The sequence below is a fragment of the Myxine glutinosa genome, chromosome 2 (assembly GCF_964187855.1).
Source record: "Myxine glutinosa chromosome 2, kmMyxGlut1.1, whole genome shotgun sequence".
Taxonomy (NCBI): domain Eukaryota; kingdom Metazoa; phylum Chordata; class Myxini; order Myxiniformes; family Myxinidae; genus Myxine; species Myxine glutinosa.
Genome location: NC_136262.1, coordinates 257,581,483 through 257,609,407, shown reverse-complemented (window position 1 = coordinate 257,609,407; position 27,925 = coordinate 257,581,483). Strand labels below are relative to the sequence as shown.

Here is a 27,925-nt window from a genome sequence, read left to right as displayed (position 1 = left end):
AACCAGGCTTTGGTATGCTCTCTACTGAGTGCCGTTCTCGTTCAAACTGTCTCTTTCCGGAAACATAAATCTTGTTTCATGGGCGGTATCAAAGTGTATTTAGGGAATGGCAGACAAAGTAGGATGCAAACCATGCAGCAATGGCAGTCAAACCCATAGCAGTGAGGTCATGAATATAGCTCGGCTTTACCATTAAACCACCATGTTGATTTCTAGCCGTGGGTACGTTAAAGTTAGAATTAGAAAGAGTAATCGAAGATTGCAGATCCTCACCAGGACCAGGACTTGCTTTGTGTGGCAAATAAATGAAAGGATGTACTAAAGTTGTTGTTTTGTATGCAGCCTGTGGCTGCTGTTTGCCTCATTTCTCTGGAAGCGCGTTAGTGCCGCTGGTGCAGTGCCCCAATTACCAGCAAGCTGGTAATTCAATTTGCCGACCTCGGAAGGATGACAGGCTGAGTCAACCCCCCTGGTGTTAATTCAACGATAGACCGGGATTCAAACTCAGGATCCGAGGATCCCAAGCTGCACCCAAACCGCTGAGCCAACACCAGGCTCTGTACTAAAGTAAAGGTCATTGATTGCAAATGAAACAACTAAATGGTCTAGTTGTAAATTTGTAAAGGTCAATGGTCATATGGTCTGAAGGTCGAAAGGTGCAAAGGTCAAAAGGTCTGAAAAAGTCGAAATCGGTGTAAAGCATGGATTTCCAAACCCAGGGTCGTGACCCCAACTTGAAAGCCCAACGTCACCTCGAAAGCGTTTTCTCCGACAATTTTTGTCATATGTACCGGTACCAAGTAGGTACTGGTACCAACTCGGCACTGGTACCATTTGGGTCACGAAGCGAACGTAATTTTAAATTTTGGGTCGTGGACAAAACGTTTGGGTACTACTGGTCTAAAAGGTCTAAAAAGGTTGAAGGGGTCTAAAGTGTGTAATTTAAACTCTAAAGCATCAGAATTGCCTGAAGGGATCTAAAGGGTCTTAAAACATCTAAAAAGGGTCTAAAGGTCAAAGGGTCATACCCCATCGTCATACACCACCCTATTTAACATGTCCAAATACTGTTAAATGTGAGGGTTTTTGAAGTGACAATAAGGCTATTTGTATTCCACAGTGTTCAAGTATATAATTAAATTTAAATAAAATAATGATTGTAGAAGTCGAATAAATAAATTAATTCCGGAAGTTTATCGCCGTTTTGTTACCGTTCATGCAGTAGCTACTACGTCACCCCATCTAACATGATGTATTAGTTATTTGAGCCTGTTGTTTGTGTCCTTTATAACATCCTTATAAACAGTAAGTTTCCTGTTTGCAATGATTTTCAATTTCCTTTGACTGCCAAACAGGTAGACAGAGACAAAAGATTATCTCGCTCCTCTCTGTGCATTTGTGATCGGGACAAATGCAGAGACAAAGTACTGTTAAACGGCAGGTTTGTTTTCCGATTCATGGTCAAAATATAACATTTGATTTAAATAAGTTGTTCCTCGAACATAAACTTTCGTTTGAAGACGGACTAACGGAGCCACGGACATACATGAACACATTGCTTAACCCTGCTTTTCGCTTTGTGTGTGCGTGGTAATAAACGACTATGACTGTATGCCTCCTCCATTATTACCGGTGGCATCTCCAGAAATACGAAGAAGAATGTCGCTGAACAGTTGCCGTTGGTTGATCCTCAGGGATGCTTGACGACCGGTCATGTCTCCCATGGCGCAGTGCAAGGCTTGTCTGGGTGAGCATGCTGAGGTTTTTCCGGTCTCACATGCAAATAGAGGAAAACAACATTGTGGCAGAGCATTCCATCGTTCTTTTCAGTACTGGGTTCAATTTGTGGAAAGAACATCAAGATCTCACTGCCCTGTCTAGTCTTATAGTATAATTCTCAAATATTTAGCTTTTTATGAGGTAACGTGCGACATTCAAAACATTTTATGAATGAGGTATACAATAGTCGAAGACATTCCAAAATATATAATGAGGTGTATATGTTGTTATATTCATGGGGATAGGTAAGAGAATACTGTAGGAAAGGTAGAATTGTATAGAAATAGTATGGACCGTGTGACGCGTAGGAGCATTTCGATGTACATAAGTAGGGAAAATGTTGCGTAAGGTTGTTTAAATGTTCATCATTTGAGGGATGATGCCGTGTTAATTAGTATTAGGGTTTAAGGCTAATTCCCCTGTTCGTGATACTCTCTGTGGCCATGCCTAACATTTATGGCAGCCGCTGGCCAAGCAAAACGGCAGCCGGCCAAGCTAATCACTCTCCATGGACACGATACAGTAAAGACCCGCCCAGGAGAGGCGGAGCTACCATGGTTCGGTGGGCAAGGGAACAGGGCCAGCAAGCCACGCCTCCTGAATGACGTGGAGGTGGGGTAGAGAGTGAGGCGAGCTCAAAGAAGCAGCTTTGCAATTGGTTTGATGAGCGAGAGTGCGGGCGGCAGCAAGAAGCTTTGCGATTGGATCTTGCTGAAGAAGAAGCTTCGCGATTGGTTCTTTGGAGGAGAGAGAGAGCACGATTGGTCCTTGGCGAGCAAGGAGCTTGGCCATTTTGTGTCTTGGAGGAGAGCGGGTTTTTTGTACGGCGATCGTGAGGAGGTTTTGACAGCTGGGCTCATCAAGGAGCGCAAGGCCGCGCTGTCTTTATCAAAATGGAGGAAGAAAGAAAGAGGGCCATCCGCGTGCTCACCACTCACCTCATTTCCGGGCACCCGCAAGGTGCCTTCGACACACAGCGTTCCTGCCATTTTGCCGGCTACAGCCTGGTGAGTAGTGTATATATGTTGCTTCTGGGACACTCTCATTTTCCCATTGACTTACATGTTAATTTTTCCCCTCCCTCATTGCCCCTAAACACCTCTATTTCTCTCACCCTGTTCTTTACGAACCTTCTAACCTTTTGACATGTTATCCTTATTCATTAGACCACTTAAACAATGGTCCTTCTGTGTGAACCTGTGATCCTTCTGACCTTATGGACCTTTTAACCTTTTACTCTTAATATCATCTGGTGAATCATCTTTGACCCACTCAAACAACGACCCTACAAATATTTGTTTATGTGTGGGAAATAATTTAATTCTCCTACAACTCTCCTCACCGTCTAATACATTAACAAAAAATATGTTTGAGTTTGGTTCTTTATTAAGATATTTTAACTGAGCTAAGATAAAATGGTAAACCTCCCTCAATGTTCTTGTTTGAGCGCCTCCAGTGCCACACACTTTTTGGTAGGCTCTGCCCACCTTGTTAAGCTCCGTCCACTTTTTGGTAAAACCCGCCCACTTTTTGGTAAGCCACGCCCACTTTTTACTAAGCCCCGCCCACTTTTTTGTTATGCCACGCCCACTTTTTGCTATGCCCCGCCCACTTTTGCTAAGCTCCGCCCACTTTTGCTAAGTCCCACCCACTTTATAAACTCTTCAGCATTGTATCATTTCCAGGTAATACATTACATCATTTTCAGGGAATTTCCATCACATCATTTCCAGTTAAGACACGCCCAGGGAATTTCCACAGGAAATGACACACACCCAGCCCTTCTTATAAAAGGCACCGACCACACAGGCTTTTTCAAACACGCTTTCTGCTTCACTTGAGAATGGACTACTATGCCGAAATGGAATGGGATAACTTTGCTATTCCTTGGAGTCCTACTACCTGTGTAGAACTCAACCTTCAGATTGATGAACTGGACTCGAACCTCTTATCAATGGAGGTAAGTTTGTTTGTTTATTTATTTATTTATTTAATTTTTTTTTTTTTTTTTTTTTTAGATGAGACTCATGTAAGAGTTAACAAAGTTTATTTTAATATTCATAGAGCTTGATTTATACAAATAAAAATATTGTATTAAATTAATACATTGTTATTTTCTTTCACAGGAAATTGTATCTGAGATACGAAATGAAAATTCTGCTTTTAACACAACTTGGGATGAAGTTATTTTTTTGTTTGAAGACATTTTGAACAACCAAGACCCCCAGAACGAGTTCTACCTTGATGACCCAGCCAAAGAGTTATACCTTGGAGATCCACAAAATCCTGAAAAAGAGTTTTACCATGATGATACTTGTTGTGAGTTATCAAAACAAAACCCACTGAACAAGTTCTACCTTGATGAGCCAGAATACAAGTCATACATTGGAGACCCACAAATTTCTGAAAATTGGGAAAGGGGAGTTCTCCCTGATGGTCCGCAGTTATACTATGTGAGACACATCATAGAAACCCTAAAAAATTTGGAAACGGGAATTCTCCCTGATGGTCCGCAGTTATACTATGTGAGACACATCATAGAAACCCTAAAAAATTGGGCAAGGAGAGTTCTCCCTGATGGTCCGCAGTTATACTATGTGAGACACATCATAGAAACCCTAAAAAATTGGGAAAGGGAAGTTTTCCCTGATGGTCCGCAGTTATACTATGTGAGACTTATCACGGAAACCCCCAATATTTCTGAAAATTGTGGTTCTACCTTGGGGACTTGGAAAGATGGTTATATTTTTGGAGACTCGGAATGGGGGTTTTGTTTTGATGACGCGGAATGTGATACCTATCTTGGAGGCTCAACAGGAATGTGGTTATACCTTGGGAACTTGGAAAGTTGGTTTTATTTTGGAGACTCTACCTGTGGGGTCCATCTTGGAGACTCTTTGGATTCTAAAGCAATGAACAATGTTCTTTGTTTAATGACGCTTGATTTAAGCAATATCAAGAAAGTTCGAGGAAGAAAATGCTGGAAAATTCTTTCTTCCCATTTCTACTTCTTCAAACTTGAAAGCCTTGAAAGACAGAATTGGGAGAAGAGGAAAAAAAAAAAAAAGAAATACATATTTTTAAAAAAGAAGAAAAAAAAGGTTATGTTAGGGTTTGGGTGGGATTTTGAATGTGAGGGTTAGGGATGGGGTTGGGTTAGGGTTGGGATTTTGAATGTGAGGGTTAGGGTTGGGGTTGGGTTAGGGATGGGGTTGGGTTAGGGATGGGGTTGGGTTAGGGATGGGTTGGGTTAGGGTTGGGATTTTGAATGTGAGGGTTAGGGTTGGGGTTGGGTTAGGGATGGGATTGGGTTAGGGTTGGGATTTTGAATGTGAGGGTTAGGGATGGGTTGGGTTAGGGATGGGGTTGGGTTAGGGATGGGGTTGGGTTAGGGTTGGGATTTTGAATGTGAGGGTTAGGGTTGGGGTTGGGTTAGGGATGGGGTTGGGTTAGGGATGGGGTTGGGTTAGGGATGGGGTTGGGTTAGGGATGGGGTTGGGTTAGGGATGGGGTTGGGTTAGGGATGGGTTTGGGTTAGGGATGGGGTTGGGTTAGGGTTGGGGTTGGGTTAGGGTTGGGGTTGGGTTAGGGTTTGTATATTATTATGACTCACTCACACATACACACACACACAAAAGTTAAGCCCCAACTAAAAAGTTGTGGGATTCTGTGTTTGGGGTTCACAGATTTAAAAACGTATCCCCATTATACACACACAAAAGTTAAGCCCCAACTAAAAAGTTGTGGGATTCTGTGTTTGGGGTTCACAGATTTAAAAACGTATCCCCATTATACACACACAAAAGTTAAGCCCCAACTAAAAAGTTGTGGGATTCTGTGTTTGGGGTTCACAGATTTAAAAACGTATCCCCATTATACACACACAAAAGTTAAGCCCCAACTAAAAAGTTGTGGGATTCTGTGTTTGGGGTTCACAGATTTAAAAACGTATCCCCATTATACACACACAAAAGTTAAGCCCCAACTAAAAAGTTGTGGGATTCTGTGTTTGGGGTTCACAGATATAAAAACGTATCCCCATTACATTTTATTTATTTATTTATTATTTTCAAGGGTATTATCTGCTTACTTGTGTTTTTTGTAATTCTTGCGAGTAAAATGAACCCAAGATTTCTTCTCCATTTAAATCATATAATTTGTAGGTCCAAGGGACTGTATCCATTACATCAATGATTTTAAATAATTCACGAGTCCATTTTTGTGTATAACCTTTCTCAAAATGGCTTTTCCATTTGTATATCCTTACCATATCACCAACTTTGAACTTGGGCTTTCTCAAATTAATCTCCTTTTCATATTCTAATTTTGTAAATGTTTCTGATGGTTTTGATTTTGTTGATGAATGAACTGTATTGTTGTAATCATCTACAATATCCTGAATTAAATACACCCATTTTTGAGAACCGAGTTCTGTGAATTTTTTATATAATTTCTCTTTCAAAGTACGATTAAAACGCTCAATAACAACTGCTTTTCCTTCATTAAAGGTGCTGTATAATTTAATACCCTTCCCCTTAAGAAATTTCATGAATATTTTGTTATAGAACTCTGTTCCCTCATCAGTCCATAACTTCTTTGGTTTCCTTTTATCCCGATCAAATATTAGCTTAAAGGCTAACATTAAAGTATCACCCCTTTTATTTTTTAAAGGGACAACCCAGGCAAATCTACTCCTCAAATCAATAACGGTTAAAGCATACCTGTATCCCCTGTCATTATTCAATTCAATTAAATCAGCAGACCATATGTGGTCGGTGTATTTAGAATAAACCTTCCTTCTTTTAAACTTTGTGATTATAGGTTTGTGTAATTCTTCAGCCAAAAGCTCCTCAGTCTTGATGACATCATTAGAGCCTAATAGTTTTTTGAGGAATAACCAAGACCAAGTTTCAATTTAGCATTTATCAAATTTCTCACAATAAACCTATCAACTTTCTCTCTCAACGTTGGATTTTGTATCAAAGACAAATTATACAACATTTCGCTGTCGGCTTTATGTTTTTCAGTCAACGTAGTGGTATTTCCATAAGCAATATCATGCTTCATACACACTTCGTCAACCCTATTTGTAGGTTTAGACCAAGGTTTAGGATTGTCAGCCTTATCTAATCTTTTATCCAAGTTTGTTCCTGGACCACAGAAAGAATACCCTGGAAGGTGTAATTCCCCTGGAATTCCAGTTGTTGTAAATTTACTTCCTGACAGAAACTTTTGTATGTCTCCTCCTCTTTTAGGAGAGATGAATTGACACTTTTTAGAGCCACATACTTGACATATTCCTTTTTGATAAACTCTATTATTTTTAGCTTTAACATAAGAGATATTTTTAGATTTAGTTTTCTTTTTACATTTGAGACAATAACTCATATTTATTTATCAGAAAAATTCCGACAGAGTATCAAAACCTTTTTGGTTTTCAACATATACATTTCAATCTTTATTTTTAAAACATAAAGAATCCTAAGGAATGCCTTCACTCTCTCCTCCATTTATTTACAAATAAAAACTAACTAAAGTCAATGACACCAACATCATCAATCACATAATCTTTTCCTTCTTCTTCTTCACCACTTTCTCGTTTAAATCTCCTCCCTGAAATTGAAGACATTGACGTTGTTATTTTTGAAACCATTATCTTCATAAGAGTTGTTAATTCTTTAATTTCCTCTTCGGTGCGTTGAGATTGATTTATTTGCTGTAATACACTCAATCTTTTACGAATCTCACTGATTTCCATCTTTTTATATTTTTCCTCCCTCTCTCTTTGCTCCCTTTCCTCCCTCTCCTCCTTCTCCTTTTTCTCCCTCTCCTCCTTCTTCTTTTTCTCTTTCCTCCTTCTCCCTTTTCTCTCCTTCCTCCTTCTCCTTTTTCTCCCTCTCCTCCTCCTTTTTCTCCCTCTCCTCCTTCTCCTCCCTCTCCCTTTCCTTCTTCTCTCTTTTCTCTCTTTCCTCCTTCTCTTCTTCAACTCCTTCCTCATCCCTTGCTACCCTTGAGTTTAAACCCCAAAGAATATTATACATATACTCATCTGGATTTTGAGATATTCTTGTATCTATAATTATTTTTCTCATAATAGGATACCAATAAGATTTGTTGACGATTTCTAAAAGAGTTTTATATTTCATAACTTTGAGAAGTTCATTTTTATTTAATATTTTAAACAAGTCTCTATTTGTGGGTTTAACAATATCAGTATAAGGCCAGTTTTTTATGACAAAATTCCCATGTATATGCTCCAAATCATAAGGTATGTAATACCGAGCACCCTTTTCTTGTAGGTATCCTTGAATACAAAAATTATAATTCTCTTGTAGTCTTCTTCCTGCCATTTATGTATCAGAAATATATGTGAGATTAATATTATGACAGGTAATACCACCCCATCTTCCCACTACCAAATCGGTTTGTATTCCTCGGCTTTCTATCCTTATCTCATTACCTTCCTTCTTTGTCATGCGAACCATCGCTATACTATCATATATTTTTATTTTCTTAAAATCACGTATTTGTTGTTTACTAATTGTACTTCCACATAAATCCTTATCTTCACCAAGTGGATAATATTCTTCTTTACGAGACTGATTTAAATCATGTAGGTCTTCTATGTTTATTGAAAAAGACCAATTATACCCTAAATCAGGCATATCATACCCCCATTTATTAATTCGCATATTAACTAAATGTCCTTCTTTATAAAATTTAATTGTAAGCAGGTAGTTAAATTCAATGAGGAAAGGTGTATGGTCAGTATAACCAGGTGTTGTGGTTGTAAATTTTACTTGTTTCACAAAACGTGCTGTTTTCTTTAAAGATATATATTGTGATAAATCACTGAATCTAATCAAGTCATTCGCATCTGTAGGGTTTGGATAATTGATTAATTTATAAGTATTCTTCATATTAATATTTTTACTTACACTATATTTTTGTCGTTCAGCCTGTGCCTTTGTATAATAATTTGATAAATCAATATCCTGAGAGGATTTTCCAAAGATAGAACCATCTTTTCCAACATAGGTCATTTATATTAGATAAAAAATGATATCATAAAAATTTTCATTATTGTTGAGTTGAAATAATACATATAAACATAATTGACCACAACATTTTGAATTAATTTCTTGAACTTGAAATGTTTGATAAACACCATTCTGTAAGAATTGTATTACTTCAACAGGTGGTGGCATACCATAACTATCAAAATAATATTTATCCTGACTATTATGAATACAAACCCAATGAGAACCATTCTGTGTGTCTAAATTCATAATAATATTCTTTGTATTCTTATTTATATGTATTAATTCATCTCTCATACAAATAACCACATTATCAATTTTTAGTGTTTTACAATACTTAGCTAGTTCTATATTTGACGTTGTATTCTTTCCAAATTGTTTAAACCATTTATCCATTTATTTATGAGAAAGATACAATCCATTACCCCGTTTAGTTAGTTTAACACCCGCTTGAGCGATAGAGGAAAGCATATCTCCAACCAACAATCTAGCTTTATCAGGTAGACTTTCAAGTTTTTGAGCAAAATCTACAATTACACCACTTCCACTAATTTGTTTCTCCAACTCCTTGTTATGTCTTTCCAATTCTTTTTGAGCTTTTAGTTGTGCCTTCCTTTCGTTAGCAGTTTTTACCGCTGCTGAAATACCACCAGTCAATGCTCCCGCCGCACTTAAACCAGCAAATAAAGGAATTAGAAACGGGAGAAATCCTCCTCTTGACTCGTCTATTGAATATTTCTTTAACATAGGTTTCGTCATTTTAATTTTAAGTGATCCAACATCATTTAGTGTTTTTACTTGTGTGTGTGTGAGTAAAACATCAATTCTTACAGCTCCTTTTCTTTGAATTGTATTAACATTAATAATACAAGGCTTTTGATTTTGAATACAAGATGTTAATTTATTAAGATTGATTTGATTAACATATACCCCAACCATTTATTTATGAGAAAAAACCTATGTGATATTAATCATAACACCATTATCTGTATTAATCTGTAATTCTGTTTCCTCCAAAAGCAAACAATATGCATTAACCTCTTCACTCTCCCCTCTTTCAATGTATAGAGAAGTATCCACTCGATTAGACTTTATAGTTTCCTTTTGAGAACTCAGGTCAATTGCGTAGATTGTATAAAGTTTTTGAAACGCAACCATATCCAAAATAGGATCATTATTACCATTACTTTCACACACCTTTTGGTAGGACTTGTAGGCTTCCGCATAATCATTTTTTTCCCAATCAATTTCCAATCTATCTCGCGGATAAAATGTGCCATCAAGAGAAACCCGAAGTTGTTTCACCTTAGCATTATCACTCAGGGCATTATTCTTATTAGTACCGTCCTCTCCATCTGGTTTTTAAAAAATGAGCCAGAGGTATCGTGGCTTTCCTTGAAGAACACCCAAATTCCAAGTGTAGGTAGTGTGTTCCAGTTTAACGTGTTGACATCTTCTTTTAAGGTATGATACATTTAGCGGTTTCTTTGAGTTAAGTCTTCTATTTAACATCTCTTCCGTTTTAAGATTAGGAGTATATTCACTGATATACCAACACAAATCATTAATAACAAATTTATTATTTTCTCCAAAAGCATTTTCATCCCCAAAAAGCAATCTATTTACATTATCATTCCTTTGTAGTTGAAATCTAATTTTAAGCCCATACAAAACTTTATCATAATCACAAAATCCAAATATACCTTTCAGAGGTACTGCTACGGTAAAACTATTCTCAGCTTTTGCGTCATCATTATACATTGACTTCCTTTGACTATAACCAGGGTCTGCGTTTGTGCCCGTTGACATATCAGGAATAAAACCTTCAACAGCTCCCTTACCCATTCTATCACTAAACGAATATAGTGTAAATTTCATCATTTCAGATGTAGCAGAGACATAATCAACCGCTTCAACCTCTTGTGTTCCAATATACAGGCGGACACTGTCAAACATTTTCCAGAAGAAATCATTTACGAGTGTAGCATTAGTATTATTCGCAGCCTTAGTGAATTTAAATTTACACAGCAAGAAACTATCAGCTATATTCAAGTAAGTTTGTTGATTATTTATTTCAAAACTTTTTGTTCCGTTTGAATTCCAGTCTGTTCCTGTTATAGCATTTACCTTAAAATAGTCTTCCTTTTTAGTGGAGTTTGAAATGATAATCGTATCATCCAAATCATAGATACTATCAATCGCTTCCATACTTGTATTTATATAGCATTAAAATTGTTGAAACCCTGACCCAAGTATTTTAATGATTTTTTGTCGTTCTTGTGAAGATAGTTGAGTTTTACCTTTTTTTATTTCTTTGATTGCTTGTAATTTATGAGACTCCTTTTGAGCATCTTTTATACTCTTTATAGCACCCGCAACGGAGCCCACGGCAGAAGCAGTTGAACCAATTAGGTCTTTATGTTTAAGGATGGTTGAACCAATACCCATTAGAGTATCAATTATCCCATCTCCTTTATTTCGAAATTGATGACCTACACCTCGTTGTCTCTTAGGTTTATAGTATCCTCTACCCACATACCTTGTATAGTCTGGTGAAAGGAACATGCCCTCCCCTGTAATTATTTTATATTTTCCCAACTCGTGTTTTCTCACAATAACCATTATTTATTTATTGAAAAACTTCACGTAGGTGAATTCTGATGGATATAATTTCATCATTAAAGGATATCATACGATTATCTTGGTCGGTTATCCTAAAATTTACTCTGTATATGGTTTTTCCTGACACAGGTAAATAGACAAGATTTTTTGGTTCCATATTAAATTTATAACCAATCGGGGTTGAGTATGCACTGAATGAAAATATTGTATTTGTTCTTATTCCATCGTTATAAGCACCATCAATCAAATCACAATGAATTAATACTGAATTTATACCGGAGGATATTTGGATAACATTATCACTGTAAAACGTCCCGTTATTTTCAATCTTTTTTGAAGAGAAACCCAATAGCTCTCTAAACGAATTTTCAATTGTGAAATCAACTTTATAATTATTTTTAAGTTTAATAGTTGATTTTGAAGTGTGTTTTTGAATATCTATTACAATATTTTTTGGTTCATCACCTTTTTCTTTCATAAGGCGAGAGACTTCTGAAGATATTTGAGAAATCTCGTAAGCTCCAGGTGAAACGGTTATAGTTTTATATCCACTTCCTGGATTATAACTAAACTTGTTGTTTTTCTCTGTGATATTAAACAAGGTATTATAAGTTTCCATCGACAATAAAGATGCCTCATATGAGGTAAGGGGGTCAAGTTGTAGTGGGTAAGGGAATGAAGCTGTGTAATCGCTCGTTGTGAAATTAAAACTAAGAATTGTGCTTCTCATCTTATTTAATATCTAATAAAATATCTTTGTATTGACATTTATTAATTATTTTCATATTCATCAACTGATTTAAAATGGCTGAGGATTCATTAAAACAATTGTTGTTTCCAGCCTTCTTACTACCTAACAACAATAATAGCCTATTAACTAATTGTGATGGGTCATTTGGAAGAAAACTAACACCCGAACCAAGCTTACTTAAAGCATCAATAATATGTTTCTCCTTCTCATTCTTCTTACTTTTACCAGCAACAGAAACTCCATAATCAAGTGCATTTAACAACTCAATATATACCCTATCTTCCTCTCTTTCCATATCAAGTGGTTCCTCAAAATATTTTGAACCGCTGAATCCGGGGTTTGTTAGAAGAAACATTAATCTTTGAGTTAATTTAACATTTGGTTGAGTAGAACTCAAGAACATCAATTCATCATTAAATATCAATACCTTTTCTTCCACAAGATGAAACACTGCTGGTTCTTCTGTTGGAATGAGACCTGCTCTGGTTTTTGAACCCGCCGAATATTCATTGTTTTGAAGAGCTTCCACAACATAATTAGGGGGTTGATTTACCTGCTCAAGTTTCCGAAATAATCCCTCGTCATCATATTCTAATTCACCAAGTTCTTGTTTTGTTATCTGACTAAAATCTTTGAGCATTTGAAGTTTTTTCGGAGTAAATTCTACCGTGGGAACTGTAGGTGAGTGTTGAGTTTTCAAAAGTGGTTTAAAGAATTTCTCTTGTTTTCTTTCAAAGGCTTCTTCACCAGTTAGTTTCTGTCTCCGTTTCTTCTTTATCTCTTCCTGTTGTTTAACAACTTTTGAAACTAATTGTTGATGTTCCTTAAACTTTCTTTCTCTTTCTTCGGTATTCATTTTCTGTATTTATTTATTGAAAAATATCATTTAATGAATTGTAAAGGTCAATGGGAAAATTTTCCTTTTCTTCATCATTATAGTAAATGTGTTGAAATAAATCTTTTTCTTTAAATATTTCATCAAATTCTTTATTGGTATTAATACGAGTTGTTATTTCTTCTTCACTAATACTTGTATCTCTGCTTTTCATACGTTTGCGTTGAGTCTCCTCATCGATATCAAAACCGAATGATAAAATCTTAACTCCATCACCACACAATTGTTTAATAATTTGTCTCATTCCTTCAGGATTAGTTTCTAAAATCCCAAGACCATTAGATTTTACTTTATTTAACTCACTCTTACAATGTGAATATTTTGTAGAACCAAGAGAGACCTCCTCAAATATTTGACCTTCGTTCCTCAATCGCATATGTTCCTCCATTGAAATGTAGTAATAATCTTTCCCTTCTACTTCTCCTGGTCGCTTTGCTCTGGTTGTAGTACTCACAAAACGAATCATAGGGTGTTTTTAAAAAAAACTTACAATCTTTTCATTTTTACTATTCAAGAGTTTAGATTTATGAAAGTTCTTTCCAGAAGCAGATTTACCCACAAGGTTAATAATAATTGTTGTCATTTATATATGTAATTATGTTTAAAATAAAAATACATCCTTTAATATCTCATCTTGTTTCACAACAATATATTTATATTTTCCAATCGTGTGTTTCATATAATTTTCAAATTCTTTTTTACTACATAACGTAGAGCAATTATCTCTCCAAAAATTATTTACATCTATTGAATTTAACTTAAATAAAATAAAAGTATTGGCATTGTTTCTTATTGAGCGTCGAGGGAGTTGAAAATATGACTGACTAAGATAAATACAATTACAAGAAGAATGTCTCCCTCTTGTATAGTAGCTGTCCATTACTGTTTGGTTTCTCTCATTAACACAATCATCAAAGATGACGAGGTTCTTTTTTGATTTATCTAAATCTTGAGGTGAAGGTATATCATCCGTATTATCACTGAGAATACAAGTTATGGGTTTTGGTTTCGATTTTGATTTCTGTGTATCACAAAATAATTGTATTATATCTTCAATATTATAATCATTTAGTTTGTTTTGAAGTTTAAATAAACCGATAATGTCTTCCTTTTTAAGACCTGCATTAAAACCCTGTGAGAGTAGTTGATACTCGGGTTGAAAACTAGACTTTGTAAAAATTATTAAATTATCATAATCTAAAAAATTAGGACCAAGGAGCATCTTTAAAAGTAAACAGGTTTTTCCACATCCGCTTGAACCAACTATTAGACATCTCAATGAATTTGGAATGTTTTTATGGTTATTAAATTTTATCTTATTTTCCCAAACGGGTAAAAAATCATTCATTTATATATTTGGAAAACAAGTCATCTAACTTTTTTTGAGCTATTTTAGAAACTCTATATTTTATCCTGAGTTCGGGTTTAATTTCAAAATAATTCATTATTTTATTTATATAGTATCTTGTATTAACATTTCCATTAAAATTATTTTGAATAATAAATATCATTAAACCCTTATACATTTCCTCAATACAAATAGTCTCTTCCCTTGAAAGAAATGGTGTATTATCATCACAATACTTAACATTCATCTCTCTTATTAATCTTGTAAAGTAATTCATTTTTGGTTCTAATTTAAAAGAGTTATATATTTTTTTATATTTTTTATTATCATTAATTAAAATTAAATCACAGAAAATACATTGTTTATATGAACCCTCATTATTAAGCCCTATTCTATCACAAGCCGGACAATTCTCTAATTTATCATATGGAGAGTCTGGAAATTCTAAATATCCTTCAGAACTTATCATATTTATATGGTAAATTTTTACTTAAACTAAACGCAAGTTTATTCATTAATAAATACAATGTTTCAAAGCACAAAAGACAAATTTCACTCAATCTCTACTTCAGTGAAAGATATAGAAAAATATGTCAAAGATGTTAAATTGAACAAAGATAAATATGGAAATTTTTGGGTAAAACCAGTTATGGAAAATAACATGAGCCCCTCTATTTCATTTAAAGGAAGAGCTCTAACTATACCTGGAAAGACATCCATTAAAGTAAATCTAACAAAAGTTTCTCCTCTACTCCTGGCAATTTATTCAAAGCTTGAAAAAGTGATTGACCACGATACTTTGAAAAAGAATGATAAGACCATCAACAATACTCGTGGAGAAATTTGTATTTACTTTAATAATCCAAAGGGTGTAGATCTAAGTAAAATGAATGATGTTAATATTTCTGGTGAAATGTCATTTCGTTCTATGATAGTTAGAGATTATTTAAAGATAACTTTTGATATTAAAAATGTAGAGATTGAATCCGTTAATGAAAGAAAGTATATTGGTATAGATGGAAAGGTTTTTTCTGCTAATTAAATATGAGTCATTACAGCAGTGAAGATTTTACTATTTCATTGAACTCGGACGATAGTGATGATAGTATTTCATTGAACTCGGACGATGGTGATGATAGTATTTCATTGAACACAGATGATAGTTATGATACTAATAGTTTGTGCTCAAATGATAGTTATGAGAGTAGCTTTATTGATGACTCTGAGTATGATTCTGAGTATTCATGTGATAGTTATGACTTAGATGATTCTGAGTGAAAAAGTGTTTTAGTTTAAGCACAGTGATATATATAAAACGGAGCTGTAAAGCTCAAAAGTGTTTTATTTTAAGCACAGCGATATATATAAAACACCACGTTTTCTCACGCTATAAATATGGTTTATTGTGATACTTGCGAGAAGGAAGTAAAATATTATAAACAACATATTCTCACCGCAAAACATACATACAACATTCTTAACAAACTTTCCCCTCTTCCACCTAAAACAAAACATTGTAAGGTCTGTAAAACAACCATCCTCAAGAAGGGGTTTAAAGCCCATCTTAAAACTAACAAACACTTGTCAAAATTGTTTACTATTAAAAACTCTGATGGTGCATTCAAAGGACATATTAAAATAAGAGTCTTTAACTTCAAACCTCCTGAACCAGAGTCTATAGTTGATGCTGTAGAAATAGTTAAACCTGCTGTTCAAACGTTGATTGAAAAAACACTAAAAGAAATGAAACCACTTAAATTTTATATGGGAGTAAAATTAGAAATGACAAAGGACGAAGGAGTTATAGATACACCATACATGAGAACTGAGCCACACTTTATATCTTCATATCAAGATTTTAAAACATCAGGAGTCTATGATGAACTTATTAAACAAGAGCAAGATGTGGATAATTCAATCGTAGGAAGTGGATTCAATATAGGAAAAATTATTTACATAGACATTCATATTCTTAAATCAGATCCTCTAAAAGCTTCTTCTTACATTGATTTACCCAGTGTTATCAAAAATAGAAAAGCAGTTATCAATATCAAAAATAAAGACAATAAATGTTTTCTCTGGTCTATTCTAGCACACTTACATCCTCCACATTTTCATGATGAAAGAGTATCTCATTATAAAAAATATGAGAATACATTAAATACGAAAGATCTAAAGTTTCCGATGACTTTAAATGATATTCCTAAATTTGAAAAGTTGAATAATTTATCAGTTAATGTTTATGGTCTAACCGAAACAAACAACATTCAGGTTTTAAAGCTTTCTGACAGTTGTAAACAAACTCATATTAATCTTCTATATTTTAATTCAGACGAAAATTCACATTATACATACATCAAAGATATTACAAAATTAATAAAACCACAAGTATGTAAAAGAACAAATAAAATATATATTTGTATGCGTTGTCTTAACTTCTTCCATACACAAGAAAGATTAGATAAACATTCAAATTATTGTGGTGAACATAAATCAACAGTAATCAACATGCCTAAAAAAGACTCAAAGATCACATTCAAAGATGAAAAGAAAACAATAAAACATCCATTTGTTATATATGCTGATTTTGAAAGTATTTTAGAAAAAATTGATACTGCTTCTCCAGATCCAAAAGAATCATACACAAATAAATATCAAAAACATACTCCTTGTGGTTTTTGTTATTATATCAAATCATCCGTTGGTGATAAATATAACAAGTTAGAGATGTATAGAGGCTCAAATACCCCAGAGGAGTTTGTGAAACGACTAGAAAAAGACTGTGTTCGATTAACCAAGATAATGAGAGAAACCAATAAACCAATGTCCTTAACAAGTAAAGAAAAAAGGGAATTTATAAAAAACAATGTCTGTCATATTTGTGAGGAGAAAATTGGTAAAGGTCTAAAGGTTAGAGACCATTGTCATCTCACTGGTAAATATAGAGGTCCGGCTCATCAAAGTTGTAATATTAATTATCAACTCCCCTCTTTCATTCCTGTCTTTCTTCATAACAACGCTCATTATGATACACATCTATTTATCAAGGAACTCTCAAAGACTTCTGGAAGTATCTCAGCAATTCCAAACACGGATCAGAAATACATTTCATTCACAAAAACAATTCACACATCTCCTATTACTCATATCAGATTTCTTGATATATTTAAATTCATGGCAAGTCCATTGGCTAACTTGGTTCAAAATCTAAAAGAGTTTCCATGTCTTTCAGAGTATTTTTTAGATAAAGATTTTCTAACACAAAAGGGAATTTACCCCTATGACTATATGGACTCATTTGAGAGATTCAATGAAACACAACTTCCTTTAAAAGAAAATTTCTATAACAAATTAAATAATAGTCATATATCTGATAAAGATTATGTACACGCACAAAATGTTTGGAAAAAATATAACATTAAGAATCTTGGTGAGTATCACGATTTGTACCTCAAAACTGATGTGCTTTTGTTGGCCGATGTATTTGAAGCCTTTAGATCTGTTTGTCGCACTGGATATGGATTGGATCCTGCTCACTACTACACAGCACCTGGATTGGCCTGGAGTGCGATGTTGAAAATGACAAAACAAGATTTGGATTTGATAACCGATGTTGATATGCTTTTGATGATTGAAAAGGCAAAAAGAGGTGGAATTTCACAAGTCTGCTCGAGTAGATACGCAAAAGCAAATAACAAATATCTTCCAAATTATGATCCAACGAAAGAGAGTTCTTACTTGATGTACTATGACGCGAACAACCTGTATGGCTGGGCAATGTCTCAGGCTCTTCCTTATGGAAAACTTAGATGGGTAAAGGAAAAAGACTACAAAAACGTTTTACAAGATGTATGTATCTCTACACAAAAAGAATTGGATGAAGAAAAAGTTGGTTATTATTTTGAAATTGATTTAAAATATCCAGAGGAACTCCATAACCTACACAAAGATCTCCCATTTGCTTGTGAGAAAGAAAGTCCAAAGAAAGAATGGTTGAGTGATTATCAACGATCGTTTGATATAGGTGAATCAACAGAAAAATTACTTACTACATTATATAACAAGAAAAATTATGTTCTACACCAAAGAAATTTGCGACAATATTTATCAAAAGGTCTAAGAGTAGAGAAGATCCATAGGGTTCTAAAGTTCAATCAAAGTCATTGGTTAAAGGGGTACATTGATTTTAATACACAAAGAAGAACAGAGTCAAAAACAGATTTTGAGAAAGACTTTTATAAATTGATGAATAATGCGGTCTTTGGTAAGACTATGGAGAATGTGAGGAAAAGACAAAATATCAGACTATCAACATCTTGGGAACAAGCATCAAAATTAATTAATAGACCGAGTTTTACTCGAGCTGAGGTCTTTACTGAGAACTTTTGTGCGATCCATTTGATTAAAGAGAGTATTGAAATGAACAAACCTATTTATATTGGAACAACAATTCTTGATTTATCAAAGTCATTAATGTATGATTACTTTTATAATAACTTGAGGAAGAAATATCAAAATGATGTTAATCTACTTTATATGGATACAGATAGTTTTATTTTGAAAATTAATACCAACGATGTTTATTCAGACATGAAAAGAGACATTAATATCTATGACACGAGTAATTACAGTCCAGAGAGTGAGTTGTTCTCTTCTAAAAATAAAAAGGTGATTGGAAAGTTCAAGGATGAATTAGGAGGAAATGTTATGAGTGAATTTGTGGGATTGAGGTCTAAGGCTTATGCTTATAAATACATTGTGAATAACGTCGAAAAGACTGATAAGAAGTTAAAAGGTGTAAAGAAAAATGTTATTAAAGAAACAATAAACTTTAAGGATTATTATAACTGTTTAACAACAAAGAAAGAAGAGTTTAGAAAGATTAATGGAATAAGAAGTTATAAACATAAATTATATTCAGAAGAGATGAATAAGAAAGCATTGGGGGCTTTTGATGATAAGAGGTTTATTTTAGAAAATGGAATTGATAGTCTCCCTTATGGTTATATAAGTATATAAGTGATAAGTTAAAAAGGGGGTTAGGGATTTTAACGGGCTACCGCCGCCTTTTTACTATTATATCAATGATAGAACCAAGTACCAACCAGACTAAAGAGTGGAGGTGTAATCAACCTTGGTATATAAATGGTAAACATAACGAATGTGAAAAATATCAAATAGGTATAATTGAAAAGACAACTGGTAAAACAATTTACAAAACAAATAAGAGAATTAATTTAAATACCGGTGAATTGGGTAAAAAAGATGGAAATATTTTTGAGTGGACGGAAAACTTTGATGGTTGTCAGGAAAATATATACTTTAATTTAAAAATGGTATGTGGCACTGGAGGCGCTCAAACAAGAACATTGAGGGAGGTTTACCATTTTATCTTAGCTCAGTTAAAATATCTTAATAAAGAACCAAACTCAAACATATTTTTTGTTAATGTATTAGACGGTGAGGAGAGTTGTAGGAGAATTAAATTATTTCCCACACATAAACAAATATTTGTAGGGTCGTTGTTTGAGTGGGTCAAAGATGATTCACCAGATGATATTAAGAGTAAAAGGTTAAAAGGTCCATAAGGTCAGAAGGATCACAGGTTCACACAGAAGGACCATTGTTTAAGTGGTCTAATGAATAAGGATAACATGTCAAAAGGTTAGAAGGTTCGTAAAGAACAGGGTGAGAGAAATAGAGGTGTTTAGGGGCAATGAGGGAGGGGAAAAATTAACATGTAAGTCAATGGGAAAATGAGAGTGTCCCAGAAGCAACATATATACACTACTCTGGTGGCTCCGGGACATCCCCAAATGCCGACGCCATTGGATCAATTTTGAGCCACAGCTAAGTGCCGGGCGGAGAACTAATCTTTTCTTACCTTTCTCCGTGTGCGTGGTTTGGGTCTGTGTGGAGGTACCTCCCCGTAGAATTTCACCTCAGCTTCATTTCCGTTATTTTCAGTCTCCGCCTTTATTTTGCTTCAATTGAAATAAAATAATCATTTTAAAGGTTGTTTAAAAAAAATCACATGGCACATCATTATCGTTACTTTTCTTTGTTGCGTTCTTGGTTTTGGGTTTCGGTATAAACCCATGTTTTCGTGTCGTTAAACGCTTGGTGTCTCTTCCATCCTGCGTGCGCAATGACCACCATAATTGGGAGATCCCCTCGGGAGTTAAGGCTGGTTCGGTTCATCTGTGTACGTGTGTACACGTGTGTATTGCACCTAGAAGACCTAAGTACTATATTGCCTGCTGAAATTAGCGTCAGGAGTTTCAGGGTTGTTACCCGATTGATTAATTAAGCGTCACAAAATAGTGCAGCATCATGAAATATAATGTGCTTTGGAGTTACTCTAGGGTGGATTTCAAGGTCCATTGAAGGTATGTGACGCCTAATGTTGTTATTTCACAAAACGAATTAACTACACAAATCTCCTTGAACTCGAACTACGACTTAGCAGAGACACGGGACTCATGCTCACCTCTATCATGTACGGATTGAAAACATCACTGGGGTTGGAGCATGCTGCTTCAGATAATTCCAGGATTTGCCAGTCACAGAGGTTTGTCTGTAAACAGATACATAACGGAAGATGAATGAACAGATTGGAAAATCACTCATGACATTGCTTACGTCACGTCACGTGTACTCTGCTGAACATCTCTTGAAATATTCAATTCTAAAACGAGGCATTCATAGGTTGATAGCGGTTCCATTGAAACAGAAATATCAAAAGCAAGTGTTTGTGTCCTCATGAATGAGAGTACTTGTGAAATCGCAACTGGAATAAAAACACTCAAAAATTAATAACTTAGTATAATCGTTGTTGGCCACACGTACATGATTATTATTCCCACACTTTTTGAAAAAGAAAAGAAATTCTTTGTAATCCGCTCTGTCTGTCTGTCCATCTCCATCCATCTTCTCCTAAAGGGTTGCGTAGAAATTCACCAAACGTGGTACTTATGATCACCTATGATCACCGCATGGCACAAATTTGCAAAGGCAGTATCATTTTGGCCCTGCCCCTTGGGCTGCTGTCAAAAGGTCAAGTATCAAAAAAAAATGCAACTATGGACATGTGTTCAAGCATTTTTTGGTGTAACTTTGTATAAAAAAAAAAAAATTCTGGGTGGAACTTTGTGCCAACTTCCAGCCTTGGTTCCGGCGGGAAACGTGGGGATTTGCGATGGCGGACCCTCGACCTTGCTGTATTATTTTATTGCTGTATGCACTGTACAACACTGATTGTACCACACTGGCAAATTGCTGGGGCCATGGAGTGTTCCATTTCACTGTGGATGTGCATTAGGTAAACTACAATGGTGAAAGCACGACAGGAGCTTTCGAGAATAGGAGGAAGCACTAGTTTAGAAAGGGGGTGGATAACATAGCCTTGAAGAAGCGGATTGGATAATTATTATTTTTAAACATATTGTTACGGACGCGGTTAAAGGATGTTATTTTACCGAGCGGTGGTATTACCGCGACCGAACAGTTATTCCCCGACTAGAACCCGATTCCACCCAAACGTTGGCCGTATCGCACCGCGGCTGCTCAATATAGAAAACTCTAAAGCGACCGAATACAAAGAGGAAGAAGACGTACAGAAGAGTAATTGGATTTATTATTTACACATATAAGCAGGAAGAAAGCAATCACGTTTATTTACAGAAGATATTAGATACACAGTGCAACGCTAGCTTACCTACAGTCTTAATTAACCCAGGGACAGAACAAACAAGGACAGACTCACGCGGGGAATGATGATAGGACTGGCGGGAGATGGATGGCTGGCGGGATAGGGAGGTCCAACTGGTCCTGCAACCGATCGACTCGTTGGGCAGCCGCCGCTCCTTCGCGGCCCTGCTACAAACTGCCGTCCAGGCCTCACGCTGCTGTGGCTGCAGTTTCGGTGGCTCCAGCTGCAGTAAGTGCAGTTTCGGTGGCTCGAGCTGCAGTAAATGCAGTTTCGGTGGCTCGAGCTGCAGCTCAACTCTGGACTTCTCTCGGACTCAACTCAAAGCGCCTCTCTTGGACTCAACCGCTTGGACTTCCTCTCGTCTCTCTGTAAAAGCTCATCTCTGGGGGAAACGCCCTCGCTGCGGGTTATATAGGCCCCGCCCCTCAACCTTCGCGAACCTCCTCGATGTTTCTCTCCACACCCTCTCCAAGTCCAACCCCTTGTTCGTGGTTGGTTGAGTGGGGCTGACTCACTCCTCCCCTCTATGACGAGGTGGGGACCCGCCTTTCTTCCCCAACCCTGCCTCGTGGCCAATGGCGGCAATTGTTGGTTGGCAATGCGAATGGCAATTGACGAAAAGGGGGAATGGAAGTTTTGGGAGTGGGAATGAAGGGAATCTATCTCTTTCACTTGGTGCAATGGAGTACTTCTATGAATGGGAGACACAGCCTTACCCTAAAACACAGAATAAGATATAACTATCGAACAGGGGTATTCTATGATTGGCTGACGTGTATGCTTGTGGACTAATTATGGGACGCCCTTTTGACCTTTACACAGCTCCGGAGGCAGGAGGCGCAGAATAAACAATAATAATAATACACACAATCAAAAAAAATAGTCCTCATATCCGCAACAATATTGTTACATTTGTGGAGGGTAGGCAATGAAATACCTTAGGGCCAGGTAGGATTGTGGAGGTCGTGTGCTCCGACTCTCGTGAAGAAGAAGAAACCCTCAAGTAACTTAAGTCAGCTCCATGTGTCCAGTAAGAGCGTATCTTTGTACCCATGGCGATGGGTGGGGCCATGTTAATGAGGTAGAGTTTAAGGGTAATTAATTCCCTGTATGTAAATACCTCTGTGATTTTTCATTTGTTACCCTTGCCAGAGGAGAGGGTATTGCATTTGAGTCCGTTTGTTACTTGCCAGAAAAGATTCCGGCAAATATGTTGATCGGTTGGTTTGTTACTTGCCGGAAAAGATTCCGGCAAGTATGGTGATCGGTTGGTTTGTTACTTGCCGGAAAGGATTCCGGCAGTATGTTGATCTGTTCGTTTGTCTGTCTGTTTGCAGCACTATGTCTACACCGTTGCACGTAGAATCGCCAAACTTTGCACACGTATTTGTCTTGACCTGGAATAGACTGTGCCCCATTGATGACGTCATCGGTCACGTGGTTCGGCCGCCATCTTGGAAAAACCGAAAACTTTTGCACCTCCATATCTCCGAAAGTGCTGAATAGAAAAAATTGAGACATGGCTCATTGCAAATAACTCTCCATGGCGAATAAAACATGTTAATGATGACGTCATAGGTCACGTGGTTTGGCCGCCATCTTGGAAAAACCGAAAAACTTAGCACCTCTATATCTCGAAAAGTGCTGAATAGAAAAAATTGAGACGTGGCTCATTGTAAAGAACTCTCCATGGGGAATAAAATATGTTAATGATGACGTCATCGGTTACGTGGTTCGGCCGCCATATTTGTCCTAAATGGCCAATAAAAAAGTAAATTCCGGCAAATCCTCGGTCTCTGACCGATTTTTCATTACTTGCCGGAAAAAATTTTCCGGCAAGTATGTTGATCTGTTCGTTTGTTTGTTTGTCTGTTTGTCTGTTTGTCTGTTTGCAGCACTGCGTCTACACCGTTGCACGTAGAATCGCCAAACTTGGCACACATATTGGTCTTGCCCTCTAATATACTGTGCCCAAATGATGACGTCATCGGTCACGTGGTTCGGCCGCCATCTTGGAAAAACCGAAAAAATTTGCACCTCGATATCTCAAAGTGTTGAACAGAAAAAATTGAGACATGGCTCATTGTGAAGAACTCTCCATGGGGAATAAAACATGTTAATGATGACGTCATCAGTCGCGTGGTTCGGCCGCCATCTTGGAAAAACCGAAAAAATTTGCACCTCCATATCTCCAAAAGTACTGAACCGAAAAAATTGAGACATGGCTCATTGTAAAGAACTCTCCATGGGGAATCAAATATGTTAATGATGACGTCATCAGTCACGTGGTTCGGCCGCCATCTTGGAAAAACTTTGCACCTCTATATCTCCGAAAGTGCTGAACAGAAAAAATTGAGACATGGCTCATTGTAAAGAACTCTCCATGGGGAATAAAATATGTAAATGATGATGTCATATGTCACGTGGTCGGCCGCCATCTTGGAAAAACGGCAAAAAATTTGCACCACTATATCTCCAAAAGTGCTGAACAGAAAAAATTGAGACATGGCTCATTGTAAAGAACTCTCCATGGGGAATAAAATTTGTTAATGATGACGTCATATGTCACGTGGTTCGGCCGCCATCTTGGAAAAACCGAAAAACCTAACACCTCCATATCTCTGAAAGTGCTGAATAGAAAAAATTGAGACATGACTCATTGTAAAGAACTCTCCATGGGGAATACAATATGTTAATAATGACGTCATCGGTCACGTGGTTTAGCCGCCATCTTGGAAAAACCTAGCACCTCCATATCTCCGAAAGTGCTGAATAGAAAAAATTGAGACATGGCTCATTGTAATGAACTCTCCATGGGGAATAAAATATGTTAATAATGACGTCATCGGTCACGTGGGTTAGCCGCCATCTTGGAAAAACCTAGCACCTCCATATCTCCGAAAGTGCTGAATAGAAAAAATTGAGACATGACTCATTGTAAAGAACTCTCCATGGGGAATAATATATGTTAATGATGACGTCATCGGTCACATGGTTCGGCCGCCATATTTGGCCTAAATGGCCGATAAAAAAGTACATTCCGGCAAGTCCTCGGTCTCTGACCGATTTTTCATCTGTTTGTCTGTCTGTCTGTTTGTCTGTCTGTTTGCAGCACGATGTCTACACCATTGCATGTAGAATCGCCAAACCTTACACACATATGTGTCTTGCCCTGGAATAGACTGTGCCCAATTGATGACGTCATCGGTCACGTGGTTCGGCCGCCATCTTGGAAAAACCGAAAAACTTTGCACCTCTAAATCTCCGAAAGTGCTGAATAGAAAAAAATGAGACATGGCTCATTGTAAAGAACTCTCCATGGGGAATAAAATATGTTAATGATGATGTCATAGGTGCGTCCATTATAACGTCATAATTCGACAAGTACAAAGCTTCATCCGATCAAGATGCAATTTCTTGAGTGCCATGTCGGCATGAAGTGGTGGAGAAAAAAATATGACGTCATTGGTCACGTGGTTCGGCCGCCATCTTGGAAAAACGGAAAAACTTTGCACCTCTATATCTCCGAAAGTGCTGAATAGAAAAAATTGAGAAATGGCTCATTGCAAAGAACTCTCCATGGGGAATAAAATATGTTCATGATGTCATAGGTGCCTAAATGATGACGTCATAATTCGACAAGTACAAAACTTCATCTGATCAAGATGAAATTTCTTGAGCATAATCTAGGAATAAATTCGTTTAGAAAACAAATGATGACGTCATCGGTCATGTGGTTCTGCCGCCATATTTGTTTTAACACAAAAGCCTTAAAAAAAACCACTGAAAATACATCCTGGTGAAGGTTTGCAATCTCTGATTGCTCTTTTTCTTGTTCCTTATGACACACACACTACCAGCCAAGCGATCGGCACGCAATTATAAACACCATATAAAAGTAACTGGAACCAGGACATTCACATACCGCCAGCCGAGTCATCGCAACACCAAGCAAGCAGGGCCGTGACGCCCCGCTCCAAAAGGTGATGATTGGTCAGGGCGATGAAGCGACGAGGTGGGGCTCTTTGATTGTAGCAAGCGGACGTCATCGGATGACGTTCGATACCAGGGAACAAAAAGACTGAGTCCCGGCATTTTTTCCCTCTGGCTTCGTGGATGTGATCGCGGGCAGACGCATTCTTTCTCTTGGTCCGGGCGATTGGTGCGAGCGGACGCATCCTTTCCCTGGTTCGTTGGGGCTGACTTTGTGGTGGCTGTTTGCGCTTGAGAGACCTTGGTGCTTTGTGTATTGTGGGAAAAGGACGGAGCGAGGGATTGCTCACTTGCGTCAGCGTGGCGGTGAATGAGGTTTCGCGCCAGGGCGTGTTTTCCTGCGTAGGGACGCGGGGCCTGTGACGATCCTGGATGGTCAAGGGGACTGGAGCTGAGTACCCGCTAACATTCCAAATGCACACACATTTATTTTCCATTTAGTTTTCCCCTTGTGTTGTATACGAGTCCGTGGGGAGTGTCCCTCAATTTAAGAATTTAGTGTTACCTTTTGATTGTCCTGCATTTATTTTTATTAAACCATTATTGTTGCATTTTAATTCCTCGCCCTGTCCTGTTTATCTCTCGGTGATTCGGAAAACCACCCGTGCCGCATACGCCATGCAGGTAAGCTTCGTTACCCTCCACTACTCCTCGCTCGTATAAAGAAGATCCACCATAGTTGACTGAACGCTTCAGAGGTAAGCTCGATCGGCTATTCATCCCCAGGGGTGTGAATTCACCCCCGGGAACGCGACAATATTATATCCACAAATATGGCGCGCGCACACACACACACACACACACACACACACACACACACACACACACACACACACACACACACACACACACACACACACACACACACACACACACGAAGGTGGATACATTGAGACCTGGGAGGCTTCCATACCACCTTCTGAAACCTGAAAATGGAGATAACAACCAACGTGAAAGAAATTTGTTTCTTAACACATGTTGGTTGCCTCATCATACATCGTACTCAAAGAAGGTCGCTCAGGTGAAAGGTACGAGTAAACTGCCCAATTTGTTTTGAATGCAGAAACTGTTGCCCTCACAGCAACCCCACTCGAAGGATAGCAAGCAGTGTAACATGGTGTCAAGGAACCTTCAAGAAGACCAGACCACTTGCCACCTGCAGTCCATCAGGTAGGAATTTGTTGAGGGCGTTGGCGATAACTCGCCTCCTCTTCCCGAAGGACACCATGGGAAATTTGATGTCCACCAACTAATGCCAGCAGACGGGCCACCCAGTTGAACGTCCATCCGAGGGACGGCACACACATTGATAAATCACCTGTGAAACACCGGGATGGCAGTTTATAGCTGTGTCAGGATGCTAACCCAGGCGAGACAGCTTAGTGGTGAGTGTGAGTACCCCTAGGCCATCCGGCGAGCCCTACGGATAGCAGTACCACACTAAGTTTAAAAAGGCTGCTGCTTTGGGAATTGGATAAATATAAAATTCAATGTATGGGTCAACTATAGGATTGACTATGTATCGTTGCCAGTGTAATAACCCCTGTGTGGTGGCCCCATCGGACTCCATGAAAGGTGAATCTCTATTAGAAAGCCAGATCAGACAGTTTACCATCACGTGGAATCAATGTTACTCAGAAATCACTGCCATCATTGGGTCCAACGTATTACATGGCATATTCAAAACAAGCTCGCATTGAAACAGATGGAACAATGTTCTGCCGATGTCGAAACAGGAACGAATGGTAATTCAAGTGGAACAATGTTCAGCTTGGAGCCAGGGATG

At 37.3% G+C, this 27,925-nt stretch overlaps 1 protein-coding gene across 3 annotated transcripts in view; it reads right to left on the bottom strand.

The window, feature by feature from the left end:
* LOC137420624 (uncharacterized) overlaps positions 1-27,925 on the bottom strand; it is a 118,168-nt gene that overhangs the window by 10,495 nt on the left and 79,748 nt on the right. For all 3 annotated transcript variants that reach the window (XR_013622510.1, XM_078772478.1, XM_078772479.1), the window contains exons 6-7: positions 20,926-21,012; positions 1,631-1,772 (exon numbers count right to left, since the gene is read on the bottom strand). Coding sequence is in view for 2 of the 3 variants with exons in the window: in XM_078772478.1 (XP_078628604.1) it covers positions 1,631-1,772; positions 20,926-21,012 (229 nt within the window). In the remaining variant the exon portion in view is untranslated. The remainder of the gene's footprint in view (positions 1-1,630; positions 1,773-20,925; positions 21,013-27,925) is intronic.